General features: G+C 35.3%; 1 protein-coding gene across 6 annotated transcripts in view; it reads right to left on the reverse strand.

The window, feature by feature from the left end:
- LOC150093872 (intersectin-1-like) overlaps positions 1-14,472 on the reverse strand; it is a 510,882-nt gene that overhangs the window by 125,488 nt on the left and 370,922 nt on the right. For all 6 annotated transcript variants that reach the window (XM_090413144.1, XM_090413145.1, XM_090413148.1 and 3 more), the window contains one exon: positions 10,763-10,909. In XM_090413144.1, the coding sequence (XP_090269270.1) occupies positions 10,763-10,909 (147 nt within the window). The remainder of the gene's footprint in view (positions 1-10,762; positions 10,910-14,472) is intronic.

Here is a 14,472-nt window from a genome sequence, read left to right on the forward strand (position 1 = left end):
GCAGCATTTTTGTATGTCTATACTTTTACTATTGTTTTACACTAGAAACTGCATAGGCACATTTCCAAAGTGAAATATTTTAAATTCTCCTGTGAGTAGTCTGAAAATAGACTATAATTTAAAATATCTGTAATTTGATATAGTCAGATAAATCTTCCCACACCCTTAAAAAAAATTGCTGAACATCCGTGTAATATTATTCTTATTATTATTACATTAACCTCCATGGAATCAGCAGTCATTGGGAGGTGTCCTAACTAGCAACATGTCTTACAACGCATTCTGGCAACGCGTGCCACTCTCCATGTAAAAAATCTACTCCTCTATACAACCTTCTATATTGATATACAGCTTTCAGGGATGGTCTCTCATTCTTCCCCTCTCCATTAATCTAATAAAATCCTCTCACTAACTTGAATAACTACATATCATATCAGCTCTTTTCTTCCTATCCAACAAACTCTGCAATCTACAGTCTGTTATATCTGCTCTGCACAACCAACATTCCAGAGCCTTGAAATTACTTTGGTCATTCCTCTTGAGATCCTCTCTAGTGTTTTCACATCACAATGAAAACTAGGTGACAAATTTAAGTACAACAGTCTAAGTGAGATTTGGCCAATGCCTTATACAGTGCACCAGCACTTCCTTATCCCAATATGTTAATGCACTTTTTTTTTTTGCAATAAAATGTCTTGCAAAAAACATTCGAAATCCACCTCTCAGAACTTTAGTCTGCTCTCAATCATCACCCCAAGATCCCTAATCTTATTCACTTCCTGAAGCACAGCTTCACCAATGAAGTACTAACAGCACTTTTTTTTTTAAATGGCCCCCCGCCCCAAGGAAAGTGTAAGAGATTTTATTTATTATGAGATAATAATAATTTCTTATTTCATCTTTATAATAAGATAATAAAACTGAAGCTGTGATTACTATAAATTAGGAAATCAGGAAATTGCAGTCTTGAGATATGTTTAAGTAGAATTCATTTTGACAAAAATATTGTATTAGCTTAAGAAAGAAATATCAGCATTTCTGTTTAGAATGCCTGTTAATCTATTAAATGGATGAAAATGAAACAAATTTCTTTAATGTCTTCTGGGATAAGTTCTTTTTCATTAGTAGTAGGAGTGAGTAATTCCAGTTTTTCTGAAATAATCCTCTCTGTTGTAGCCTTTTGCTACAGCAGAAAAATTAACTAGTATTTCTAAGACAGTTTATTTCAGAAATGACAAGCAGCAGCAGCAACACTAAGGAAATTTTTTAAAGAAAAAATGCTCAAAACTAGTTTTTTTATATGGCATATACAGAAATGATTTGTTATCAGGGTGGCTATGAAATCCTTGTGCAGTTTGTATTTTTAATAACTTTCTTTGTATATGAGATAAACCATCTGCAAAATATAACTGAGGGAATTTATTCATTGTTTAAATAAACTTGTTAATTATTCATTTGCTCTAATTTCTTTAGCTTATTCAAGTTAATAAAACCTATACTATACTACCAAATGACTTCAAATGAAGGAATTGTCAATTGTGTTTTTTTGCCAGCTGACTCAAAGTCTGTATTGGCTTTCAGAAGAAATTTTAAGACATCATGACAAGGAAAATGCCATACAGAAATTCAGTTATAAACTGAATGAAAAAATTAAAAGAAACTGGTTCTAATAATGAATAGCCACCAATTAGAAGAGTGGGGACATAAACAATAAGACTGTGTTGTCTGTAGAGCAACCTTTAGAAACAGTCTATGACAACCAGTTAAAACAGGCTTTATTGGAACTAGGTCTTCTTAGAGTAACAGTTCATGAAATTTTCAAAGCAACATTACATGATTCAAGTCCACAAAATGTTGGCAGAAGACTACCATGCAGGATTGACAAAATTTCTGCAATAGTTTATATCATGAAGGTGAAAATAATGCCTCATTTGTTTACAATTTATTATTTAGAAATTAAACAACATTTCACATTGACAGCAAGGTTAACAGAATAATTGTATCTGCAGAAAAACTGCAAGAAGTTGTTTGGGCACATGAAAGACTCCTCTAGTGAATGGGCTAGCTATGCATGATTTTCCTGGAGATTACTCTAGAAAAATTATGCATAACTGGTCCATTTTTTTAAAAAGAACTGTTGTGAACGATTAAGAGTTATTTAAACATGCTGCAGAATTATCTTTTAGTTCAAATGACACACTGGGACATTAATAGAACAGTCTTTCAGCAAGATGGATACTTGTCACTTTGCCTGCAATGTTCAAGAATTTTTAAATGAGGTGGGCTGAAACATTAAACACCTTGTTCTCCCACTTGTCCCCATTAGATTTTTTTTTTTTCTGTAGAAAAAGACTGAAGTTTACTCAGCAAAATCTCGCTTTCTAAAAATGATCTTCACACTTATGATAAAAAATGTCATCAGTGCTGTAATAAAAGCATAACTGCAAAAACATAATGAAAATGAAAACAAAACAATTTTGAAGACTTAATACCTTATATTAGAAGTGAAGCTATTATATATTCAAAGTACACAAGGACTATATAGGTAGTCTGTATAACATGATATTGTTTGCAAAAATGAGAATTTCAACCATTTGCTATTCATTAAACGACTGATACCAGGCTCAGAAAGAAAAGAAGACAGTGCCTAGAACAATCACACTACAAAAAAATAGTCTGGTTTTAGAAGCACTTGCTTCAGTTTCTCAAAGAGAAACAGCACGTAACTGAAGGGACACGTGGTGTGAGAGTGTTGGACCTGGTTATTGGTTCAGAGGTTATATGCATAAGTAAGGTGACCTCGTTACCTCCAGTTGGTGAAAGCGATCATGTGGTATTGACTTGGGAGGTTGCAAAATCTGTGGATTTTTCTATTAAGAAGGGGTATGTACGAAACTACAGGTTAGGCAATTATAACAAGCTTCGGAGTGAGCTTGCAGCCATCCCATGGCAGAACATATTGCAAGGGAAAGATGTTAGCAGAGCTTGGGATAAAATCAGTGGGTATCTGAGGAAAGCAATATCAGATTGTGTCCCCATGGTCAGGAGGTCAAACAAGGCAGGCATTAGATGGATGAGCAGTAGTATCAAGCTTGAACTACAAAAAAAGAAAATGTTATGGAGAATTTACAAGGAGAAGGGCGATCAGGACACCCATGAGCAGTACAAGGCTCAAGCTAGGAAGGTTACCAGCATAGTAAGAAAAGCTAAATCAGATTATGAGAAGACCTTAGCCAAAGAGATCAAGGGTAATCCCAAAGAGTTCTTCCGCTATGTGGCAAGTAAGAGGAAGAATAACTTCGGAAGGATAACCTTAGTGGGTGCTGATGGTATTGAGGTGACAAAATCAGATGTAATAGTCGAGTTACTGAGTGATCACTTCTCAAAAGTCTATCACCCAAGTGAGGATATCTCTATACCTATAGCAATACCTAATGTGACAATTGAAGCTAAAGAATCAGAGGTATTAAATATATTGCGAAACTTAAATGCAAACACTGCGGTAGGCTTAGATGGAATATCAGCTCGGGTGTTGCGTGAATGTGCAAATGAATTGTCAACCCATCTTACCTGGATATTTAATTTAAGTTTGAACTCTGGTATGGTCCCTAGGGAGTGGAAGTTAGGCAAAGTGGTTCCTTTGCATAAGGGTGGCTCTAAAACTGCAGTATTGAATTACAGACCAATCACCATCTCAGGAGTAGTGGTAAAAGTATTGGAAAAGTTGGTTAAAGACAAAATTCAAGAATGGGTGGATCAGGATATGATACTCTATAGAGGCCAACATGGTTTTGTTAAAGGTAGATCCTGCCTTAGCAATCTATTAACTATCCATAATAGAATAACATCAGAGTTGGACAAAGGAACTGGCTACACAGTGGTACTTCTGGATTTTGCTAAGGCTTTTGACAGGATACCCCATAGAACACTGTTACGCAAATTGGAGCAGATGGGAATGGATATTAAATTGGTGATATGGATAGGAGAATGGCTCAGGGAGAGATACCATAAGGTGGTGTATGGAGGAGCCGAGTCCAGAATGAGGCAGGTGACCAGTGGTGTGCCTCAGGGCTCTGTGCTTGGGCCAATGTTGTTTAATTTGTATATAAATGATATAGGAAACGGCTTAAAGGGAGATATTCAGTTGTTTGCTGATGATGCAAAGTTGTGTAGTGCAATAAAAAATCAAGCTGATGTTGAAAGTTTGCAGGAGGATTTAAATAAGCTGGTAAAATGGGCAAAAGAAAATGGATGTCAGTTCAATGTGGAAAAGTGTAAAGTCTTGCATTTTGGGATTAAAAGATTACCAGCTGTGTACTACATAGATGGAAAGGTACTCCAAGAGATTGATGAGGCTAGGGACTTAGGGGTATTGGTAGATAAGGAGATGAAGTTCAGAGGACACATTGCTAAGGTGTCCAAGATTGCACATAGGATTACTTGGTTGTTGAGGAACACACTGACATCCAGAGATAAAGAGGTTATTATTCCCCTTTATAAAGCATTGATACTTCCACATTTGGATTACTGTGCTCAGGTCTGGTCACCTGGATTCCTTGGAGATGAGGAGGCTGTGGAGAGGGTTCAGAGAAGAGTGACCAAGTTGGTGAGTGATATAAAAAATGCTCCCTACATTGATAGATTGAGAGCTTGTGGATTGCAGAGATTGGCTGATAGGCGAAGAAGAGGGGATATGATAGAAACATTCAAATTACTAAAAGGTTTTTATAGGATTGATGCAGGGGAAATGTTTCAGCTGTGTGATAGTGATGGAAGAACAAGAGGTCATCTCTGGAAATTAAAGAAGAGTGTGGTTAACAAAGGTGTCAGAACAAGGTTTTTTGCCTGGAGGGTGGTGAATGAGTGGAATTCATTGCCTGACTTTGTTGTGAGCTCTTCATCTGTAAATGAATTCAAGAAGAGATATGACAGATATTGTTTTGCTAGTTTGGGTCTCCCGCGATGAGTCTACTGACTCCATGGAGATACCCGTAATAATAATAATAATAATAATAATAATAATGAAATAAAATAACAGAATCTGGATAATGAAACCAGAAATATTCCCTGTGAAACATTCAATTTCACACCAAGAGAATATCATACAAAAAGTAAACTATATTTCAGTTCCTGGTAGGGCTGTAAACATTTCAAAATAAATGTCATTTATTTATTTTTACACACATACGAGTATCTCTTGTGAACAAACAAAATAAATAAAATGTAAATCAAAATGTTAAAATATTGAAAGACTTTCTGATACAGCAAAATCCAAGTAAAACAGCATACTTGGATTTTGCTACAGATTCAAATTAATTTTTAGATTAATAAATTAATCTATTAATTTGAACAGAATGAATGATATAATTCATGTAATGATAAAATTCAAAAGAATTTTGTTGTTATGCCACAAGCAAAAGAAAGAAAGAATGAATATGAAAGAATAACTTTATTGAATGCAGATGGTACTTGAGTGTCGGAAGTTAATGAGATTATTCAATTAATGAGTGCTCACTTTGCTAAGATATATCAACCAAGTGTATGTAACATGGTGTACAGTGCTACTGCTAAATTGGATGAAGAGTTAGAGGTTCATGAAAATGAGGTTGAACAGCTGTTGCATAACCTGGATAAGAATTTGTTTACAGGGACAGATGGAATATTAGCCTGTTTGCTAAAGGAATGTCCAGCCAAATTGGCTGGCCTTTTACATGTTTGTATAACTTGAGTCTTAGCTTAAGAATGATACACAAGAATGGAACAAATGTGTGATAGTTCCATTGTACAAGAGTGGTGCAAAAAAAAACTGATGTGTCTAACTACCAACCTATCAGTATCTCTGGTGTGATAGTGAAGATTTTGGAAAAGTTGGTAAGAACTCGCATCCAGAAATGGGTAGATACACAAGATATACTCTACAAGGAGCAGCATGGGTTTACTAAGGAAGGTCATGTTTTAGCAATTTGCTCATATTTTATAACAACGTTATGGCGAGTTGGATAAAGGGAATGGATTCACTACGATAATGTTGGATTTTTTTAAGGCATTTGATAGGATACCACACAAAAGGCTATTGCATAAACTGGAGAATATGGGATTGGAATATAAACTCTTGACTTCGATCAGGGGATGGTTGACAGATAGATATCTAAAAGTGGTATACAGTGAGTGTGAATCTGCCAGATTTAGAGTGACCAGTGGTGTACCTCAGGGTTTAGTCCTTGGGCCATTATTGTTCATTCTATATATTAATGACATCAGGCAGGATCCAATATCAGATGTGCAACTGTTTGCCGATGATGTGAAGAAAGGCATGGCAATCAGGGATGCTACCGATATTCAATATTTACAAAATGATTTGTATAGGTTGGAAATTTGGACAATCGAAAATGACTGCCAGTTTAATGTTAGTACGTGTAGTTATGCACTTCGGCATGATTAGATTTCCAGTGGCATATTATATTAGCAGAGTTATGCTACAAGAAACTGAGGAGGCAAGGGATCTTGGCATATTAGTGGATAGGAATTTGAAGTTCAAAAGTCACGTAGCAAAAGTTGCAAATACAACTCAGAGGATAATTGTGATGTTGAAGCAAACCTTGAAATGTAAGGATAAGAAAGTCATTTTGCCTCTTTGTAAGGCTTTGATAAGACCACACCTGGATTACCGTGTGCAGATTTGGTCTCCCAGATTCCAAATGGATAAAGAAGCTGTGGAAAGGGTGCAAAGAAGAGTTACAAAAGATTATATCCGGATTATAGGATTTAGATTATGAGGACAGATTGCGAGTATGTGGATTAAAGACTCTGGTTAACAGGAAAAAGAGGGGGTGATATGATAAAGGTCTATAAACATTTGAATGGGTATTATAGGATAGCGCCTTATGAAATTTTTTGTTAGATGGAAGGTGGGGAAAGAAAATGGGGACATCCATGGAAGGTAAGTTTGTTCACAGTCAAGAAAGGGATAAGAGCTAAGTTTTTCTTACACAGAGCAGGTGAGTGGAATAGTTTGCCTTTAGATGTAGTGAGTGCATGTAGTGTGAATGAATTTAAGGGAAAGTATGACAGCTGGTTTGGGTGATTTATAGCCTCCCACTAAGTCCTTAACTCCCTGGAGGTCTTTGATGATGATGATTATTGTGCTCAAAATTTGAGCAACCATTGTATATCACTTATTCTGCTATTTTGCTTGTTTGGTATCTATCCAACTGCATGGAAACAAGCCTACATCCTGTCCTTCCTTAAAAAGGACTGGATGTTTTAGGTGGTTATTACAAGAACAGTAAAGTCATATTGAGCCAAACCAAAGGTTACAGCTGTACACAAGGTAGTAATAATAAATAGTAATAAAGAGATGAATTAGTCAAAAACACATTATGAGTAAAAAGCAAATTTAAAAAATTAAATTAAGCAATGCAGTATCTACACACAAAATAAAATTCATAATCAAATGTGTTTATATAAATTAATTCTTCATAAAAAGTTAACAACTTCATGCAAAATATCTGAGTCTGATAAGATCTGCCTGAGTATATGGCATGGCCATATTAAGATTTCATTTCTTTTTTGTGTGAAGTCACTCCACCATAACATGACAAATGGGGAGATATGTGTTGCATTATTCACACATAGGTGGATAAGAAAATTTATTTATTCATCCAATATAGCAAAATAGGGCTATTTACAATAAATTTAGTTTAATCCTTTATCCCAGTGAGAGCAAAACAAAGTTTGCACCTGAAAATATCTTCAGGACTGAATTTAGTGTTGTACTATCTTACCTGGGTAAGTAGTGCAACACTACTTACCCAGGTAAGATAGTACAACACTAAATTCAGTCCTGAAGATATTTTCAGGTGCAAACTTTGTTTTGCTCTCACTGGGATAAAGGATTAAACTAAATTTATTATAGTTTAACCTAGTAAAAAATAAACTTTCAACATCTTTCTCTAAATCCAGGGCTATTTACATTTACTACAAAGCAAGTTTTAAATTGCTTTGTAGTAAATGTAAATTTACTACAAAGTCAAAATAAATTTACCAATCAGCCAAATTATGAATGCTCTGCTCTGTAGCCCGATGTAGTTCTGCCCCCCCCGAGATATGGTCTGCAGAGCATTCACAATTTGGCTGATTGGCAATTTTCCATCTATGAAGTAGATATTTACATCTTCCATGGCCTATCCTAATCCTTTTTAGGGAGGACTACTGTTTGCATGGTAGATCAAACCCAGAAGGCTCAGAACAGGGACCTTCAATGAGTGATCATTTGGCAATGTTAGAATTGTTCCAACGATTCCTCCATTCATCCCTCAGGAGTAAAGTTGTGGATTTCCAATAACTGTCCCTCAGACCAAAAGGGAGTATGTGATCTGAGTTGGATTTGTGGCAGATTGTTTAGTATATTTGATATCAGTTGTAGAGGATCAGATTTGAGTTTTTTTATATTTTTTTAAAGTTGAAGTCTGTCTTCTAAGATCTGGTGTGGGTGACATTTGTTAGGACAGGAAGCCATGGTAGAGGAGTGCATTTCAGATTACCTAAGATAATATGCAGGGTTTCATTCCGCTTTATATCTATTAAATTGGCGTGAATACTCCTACTCCAGACCAGACCACAGTACTCTGCTGTTGAAGACCAGAGCCAGGGCAGACACTCTAAGTGTGGGCTCTGGATTCCCAGTCAGTTTAGAGATAATATTGTTTCTAGTTTCAATCTTATTTCCCAGTTGTTATATGGACTTCTGTCTAGGATGACTCCTAGATATTTTGGGTAATCTTCATGGTTTATGACTTTATTACAGAAATTAAAATTTAGTGTGTGTCGTCTTCAGAATTGAGCAGGTGGAATATAGATGAGACATTTTTTGCTGGATTAGGTCTTAGATACTAGGAGTTGAAATACTTTTCCAGTTATATTAGGTCACTGTCAAGGAATTTCTCCACTTTGTCAAAAATAGACTTATGACTAATGATGGCTAGGTCATCATCATACATGAATCTGTAGAAGGTAAGTCTGATATATAAACATTGAAGAGAGCTGGAGACAAGACTGATTCCTGGTGAATAAGAACATGTAATATGACTGTGACCTATGCAGAGCCTAGCAAGAACTAGTTTGTCTCTCTTCAGTTTCTACATTGAGTTGACTGCCAATGCTTAATCTCGTTCAATTTGTTTGTAAGTGCATCCTGCCATGATGACTGCCATTGGGTAATTAGTTTTAATCTTATAAACTGGTGTGGGTGACATTTGAGTAGTCTGTATATGGGGGCAGACAAACAGTACATAAAAAAAAGTATGAGTTGATTTAGCAGTTGCATTACTTCCAACTTAGTATCATCACCTCTGGGTCTGGTTCCCACTGATGAGACCTCAATAAAGGTCAAAACCAGTCTGGGCAGAGGACCTTTCCTTAATGCATAGCATTATACATGTCTGCAAGGAGATGTGCTTTTGGGAGATACTAAGGCAAGTGATGGGAACTTATACCACCTTTACCACGAGTTTCCCAGTCCTGAAAGTACTTCAGGTGCAAACTTTGTTTGCTTACACTTGGATAAAGGATAAAACCAAATATATAATTAGTAACTCTATAAAGAACTTGCAGTATCTAGTATAATCAAATTCAAAAGGTTGCAGTGGGCAGGATGTTTTTCATATAGAAAATGACAGTTCATGAATATAAATAGCAAAATTCATGGTACAAGATGAAGAAAACCAAGAACAAGCTGAATTACTCAAGACAGTAACATCATGTTGCAATGTCCAAATTGTTGAAATAAAGTCCTGGACAGACAGGATTAAATATCTTACATGGATGAATAATTGTGCATAGATTTGTCTAGTGAATACAAGAATTGGGAGGGGGATATGAATGAGACATAAGTTGGTAAGGGATCATTACTGTTAGAGAGTGGCGAGTGTTTGGAATGCATTGTTCTGAGAATGTTGTAAGTGCAGAGATGGTAGGACTTCCCATAATGAGTCTTTTGACTACATAGAGATGTGGTAATAATAAATAATTTACTATCAAAATAAGAAAATTAAATCAACAGTAAAACTACATTGAATACTATTAGAATATTCAATGGAAAATTAATAGGAAAAAAACAACAACTAAACATTTAATATAGAACATGTAAAGAGAGAGATACTTAAAATATGGGTATTTAATTAAACAAACAGGGTGGCAGACAAAATATTGCAAAACAACAAAGAGACCCCACAGGCTAAAAAATGAATGAAATGATGCAGTCAAACTATCTTATAAAGCAGGAAAATTAGAGCTGATGAATAATCTATCAGCAGATGAATCTGAAAGAAAGAAAAGACCAAGACTAAATTGCTTGTACCTTTTGAAGATACATGTCTGAAAATGATGCTAAAGAGAGAAACTTCTGAACACATGATCCAATATAGAGGTTGTTTTCATTTATAAATAATAAGTAGAGTGATCTCTCAATTATCCAATTTTCAAATAAACAAACCAGCAATTAACTAACTCTTGAAATGGGCTAATGTGTACAAACTTCTGGTGAAGCACCATTTAACTATATTTTCAGTTTGACCCTTCAATTACCCAATCAGAAAACTGATTTCCCACTACAGTCAGATAACTTAAATATTACTACTGTAGTTAGATAGCTTACTGTACATTTAGGATTCATATTTATCTATAAAACATTTCTTTTTTTTTTTTTTTGAAATTCTAATATCTTAATACAAAAATATAAAAACTGTAGTAGAAAAATGCATACCTTTCCCTGAAATTCTCCAAACCACCACATGTCTTGTTGCTCTTTTACAGTTATAACATCACCTTTGTTGAATGTTAAATGATTATCCTTTTTTGCTTTCCATGGAAAGAGTGCCTTGGCTTGTAATATTTCTGTAACTGTCTTACCCTAAAAAAAATTATGTTTATCTGCTGCATTAAAACACCAAGGAAGTTATACAGAAAAGAGCAGTGATACCTCAAATGAAATATAATAACTGACACAAGATTTAACCACTCAACATCCGGCACAAATTACTAACTGTTCATCTCTGCATAGTGAGAACTGAGAGATAATGCAGTTACCTCATCATCGGATCAGAGATGATGCAACGCTGCATACTTAACAAAAAAAAAAAAAAAACTGTAAAAATATGCCTTACAATTTAACAAAAAGTTATTAAATCATAATTTCTACTTTATAATGCCTTTAAGTGCATGTGTACTTTGTATGTTTTGTCACTTTTGCAGAATGAAAATTCCTACTACCTCCATATGAAACTAGCTAACTCGCATCAGTTGAACAAACCTTAATGGGTCTTGATATCCTACATAGCACTTGACTGTAAATGGTATTCAACTGAAGAGAAATGGCCCTGAGATTGCATTACAGAAGAACATCTCAGCAAAACAAAAGTTTACACCAGTGCTGTTTGGACATTCATGCAAGTAAAAGTTGCATGGCAGTTGTATGGTGTCAATGAAACATTATATCAAGCAATACTTAGTCTCAATTTCAGTAGTAAGTCGGCAGTAATGTTAAATCTGGTGTCAAACAAGGATGTACATTATCCCCTCTGTTATTCATTATTTATATGGATCACATTATGAAGGCAAGTAGTATAAAACCTGATATCAAAATTGGAGATGTTAACCTAAGCTCTTTGCTTTCAGTGGATGATGTTATACTTCTAAATAAATCCGCTACAAGTCTGCAAGATTCTCTGACTAAATTGAATAACTGTTGTAATAGATATGGTATGGAGGTTAGCAATAACAAGAGAATGAAAATAGGCAGAAGCATTGAAAATATCAATCCTTCTGCCTGTAGGTTCTCCATTCACAATGCTTATATGCATTGTGAATGGAGAACCTACAGAACAGGTAAAATATTTTAACTACTTAGGCATGATTTTTAGTGAAGATGGTAAATTAAATATGGAAATAGACAACAGAATCAAGAAAGCTGGTATGGCAGGAAGTCAACTGAATAAATTTATATGGAATAAAGGATATTAGCCAAACCACCAAATTAGCTATATATAAGAGAGTATTCAAGCCAATTTTAACTTATGGATCTGAGGGCTGGATCACAAGTAAAACACTTGACCAAAGACTACAGCCTGCAGATATGAGAATCCTGAGAAAGATTAGGGCCACACACATATGGCATCAATGGCAATATCATATTAAAAACGAGGATATCAGGAAAGAACTCTACATTGTTGGCATCCAGGAATGCGTTAGCAGAGCTAATCTCAGGTGGTATGGTCACTTAAACAGAATGGGAGAGGAAAGATTAGCAAAGCAATTGTTCTCTGCCAGGTTGGCAGGAAAAAAACCAGAGGAAGACCAAGATATAGGTGGACTGATATAGTAAAAAGTGACTTAGAAGATAGAAATATAAGATCTGATAATGTTGGAGTCTTGACAGGTAACAGATTGATTTGAAGGAAAACTGTAGGTAGGAAGTTAGTAATGATGTAAGTTTTTCGTGTGGTACTATCATATCCTGTACAGCCCTTGAGGGTAATGTCAAGAATTTGATGATGATCTTTACTGAAGTGGACAATTTGTTCAAAACCTACGATTTAATCAAAAATAAGTTTACACCAGTGCAGTTTGGACATTCAGGAAAGTAAAAGTATATTTTTGTTGGACAGAGGATACATAAAGCATTACATAGCTATATTTACATAAAGCATGCACAATAGCCTGATGTACAATGCCACTATACTAGATATAGCACACCAGATATGTGAAACATCAATTTTTCCTTCTCAAGATTATCTGTGTTTTCCTTTCTGAACAACACAGGTAATGCTTGTAACTGAAACTTACAGTATTCTATAAGTTTCAGTACTTTTTCAATACATAACACTTTTCCAAGCAAATTTTTGTTTCCAATAAGCAAGGTATAGGTCTAGTAGGGGTGCTTAAGGGTCAAAGCTGTATAACTGAGAGGAGACCACCACCACATAGCTTTTAAAGGAATGCGGAGAACTGACCAGAGCTTCTGACCTAATGTCTAATCCTTACCTTCTCGTGGTGCACCCTGTTATGTATCTACCTGGATACTGAACAAACGAGGATGGGCTGGCAATTTGGAATTTAGCCAACCTGTATTATTATTGCCTTAAACCAAAATATAAAATGATGGTACAATATGACAGAATTTCATGCTGGCTGAGGGGTTGCCCGGTTTTCGCCAGGGAACCAGGGTGAACAGCAAAAAAGTCAGCTACTGGAACAAATCCTGAAACATTGTAACTCAAAATCACCAGAATTCAAGATCACCTAAATGAATGGGCAAAGAAATGGAGCTAGCTGAGGAATTACATAAGTACCAGATCGACATAACAGGGGTGGCTGAAACAAAAAAAAGACAAACTCTGGTGAGATCTTTCTGAGCAATAAATACAAAATGTTATATTCAGGCAATGACAATCAAGAAAAAGAAGGTGTAGCTGTAGTATTGAATACAAGATATGAGGCTAATCTTCTTGAATGACAGGCAATATCAAGTAGACTGATGTGGGCAAATATCAGAATGGGGAACTGGACAATGAGACTTATTTGTGTCTATGGTCCCACAGAAGAGTAGGAATATTGTGAGGCTTCACAGAAAGCAACTGATACAACGAAAAAGGAAAAGTTGGTTCTTGTTGGGGATCTAAATAGCAGAGTAGGAAATGATTGTCATACATACAAAAATATTTCGGGGAAAATTTTGAGAAAAGAGCAAAGCTAATAACAGTAACAAATACCTCTTAGATTTCTGTGCAGGACATGGACTGGTTATTACTAGCACATTGTTCCAACATAAAAATGTGCGCAAATTCAAATGGAGAGAAGAGGCAAGGAATAAGAAAGTCTCATTGACTATGTTATTGTTGATAGTGATGTTTTCTAGTGCAGGACACTAGAGTGTACAGAGGATTTGAAATTGGAAGATCACCATTTAGTCTTGAGCAGAATAAAACTGATATTGAAAAGAAGAATATGTAAGAAAGTTTTAAATCAAATAAAAGTTAAGCAGCTCTCAGATGTGAAGTGTAGACTAAAACACATAAATAATATTCAAGAAAAAATGAAAGAGTTTGAGAACAGGAACCAAACCTTGGAGATTCAGTGGCAAATCCTGAAGAAAACATTGATTCAGCTTCCCTGTTTAATGGAGGCCTGAAATGGTTTGTAAAAGTTCCATGTTTGGTCTCTGGACTAATGTAAAAATAAATAAATAAAATAATAAAAAATGAGAATATAATTATTTAGTCCACCCACAGTACTGATATACTATAGGGCAGCTCATTTATTCCTGTGTATGTGACTTACATTATGGGAAGAGTCACTATGTAGACAATTTTCAATCTTTATTGAAGTGGCAATTTGTTCAAAAATTGAGTACAATAGCACTATATCCAACAGAATCAAAACAAAATGGTAGATGAAGAAATGTGACACCAGTTGCCA

Source organism: Typopeltis vanoorti, chromosome 23, assembly GCF_054136105.1.
Source record: "Typopeltis vanoorti isolate ZY-2024b chromosome 23, IOZ_Tvanoo_1.0, whole genome shotgun sequence".
NCBI classification, from domain to species: Eukaryota; Metazoa; Arthropoda; class Arachnida; order Uropygi; family Thelyphonidae; genus Typopeltis; species Typopeltis vanoorti.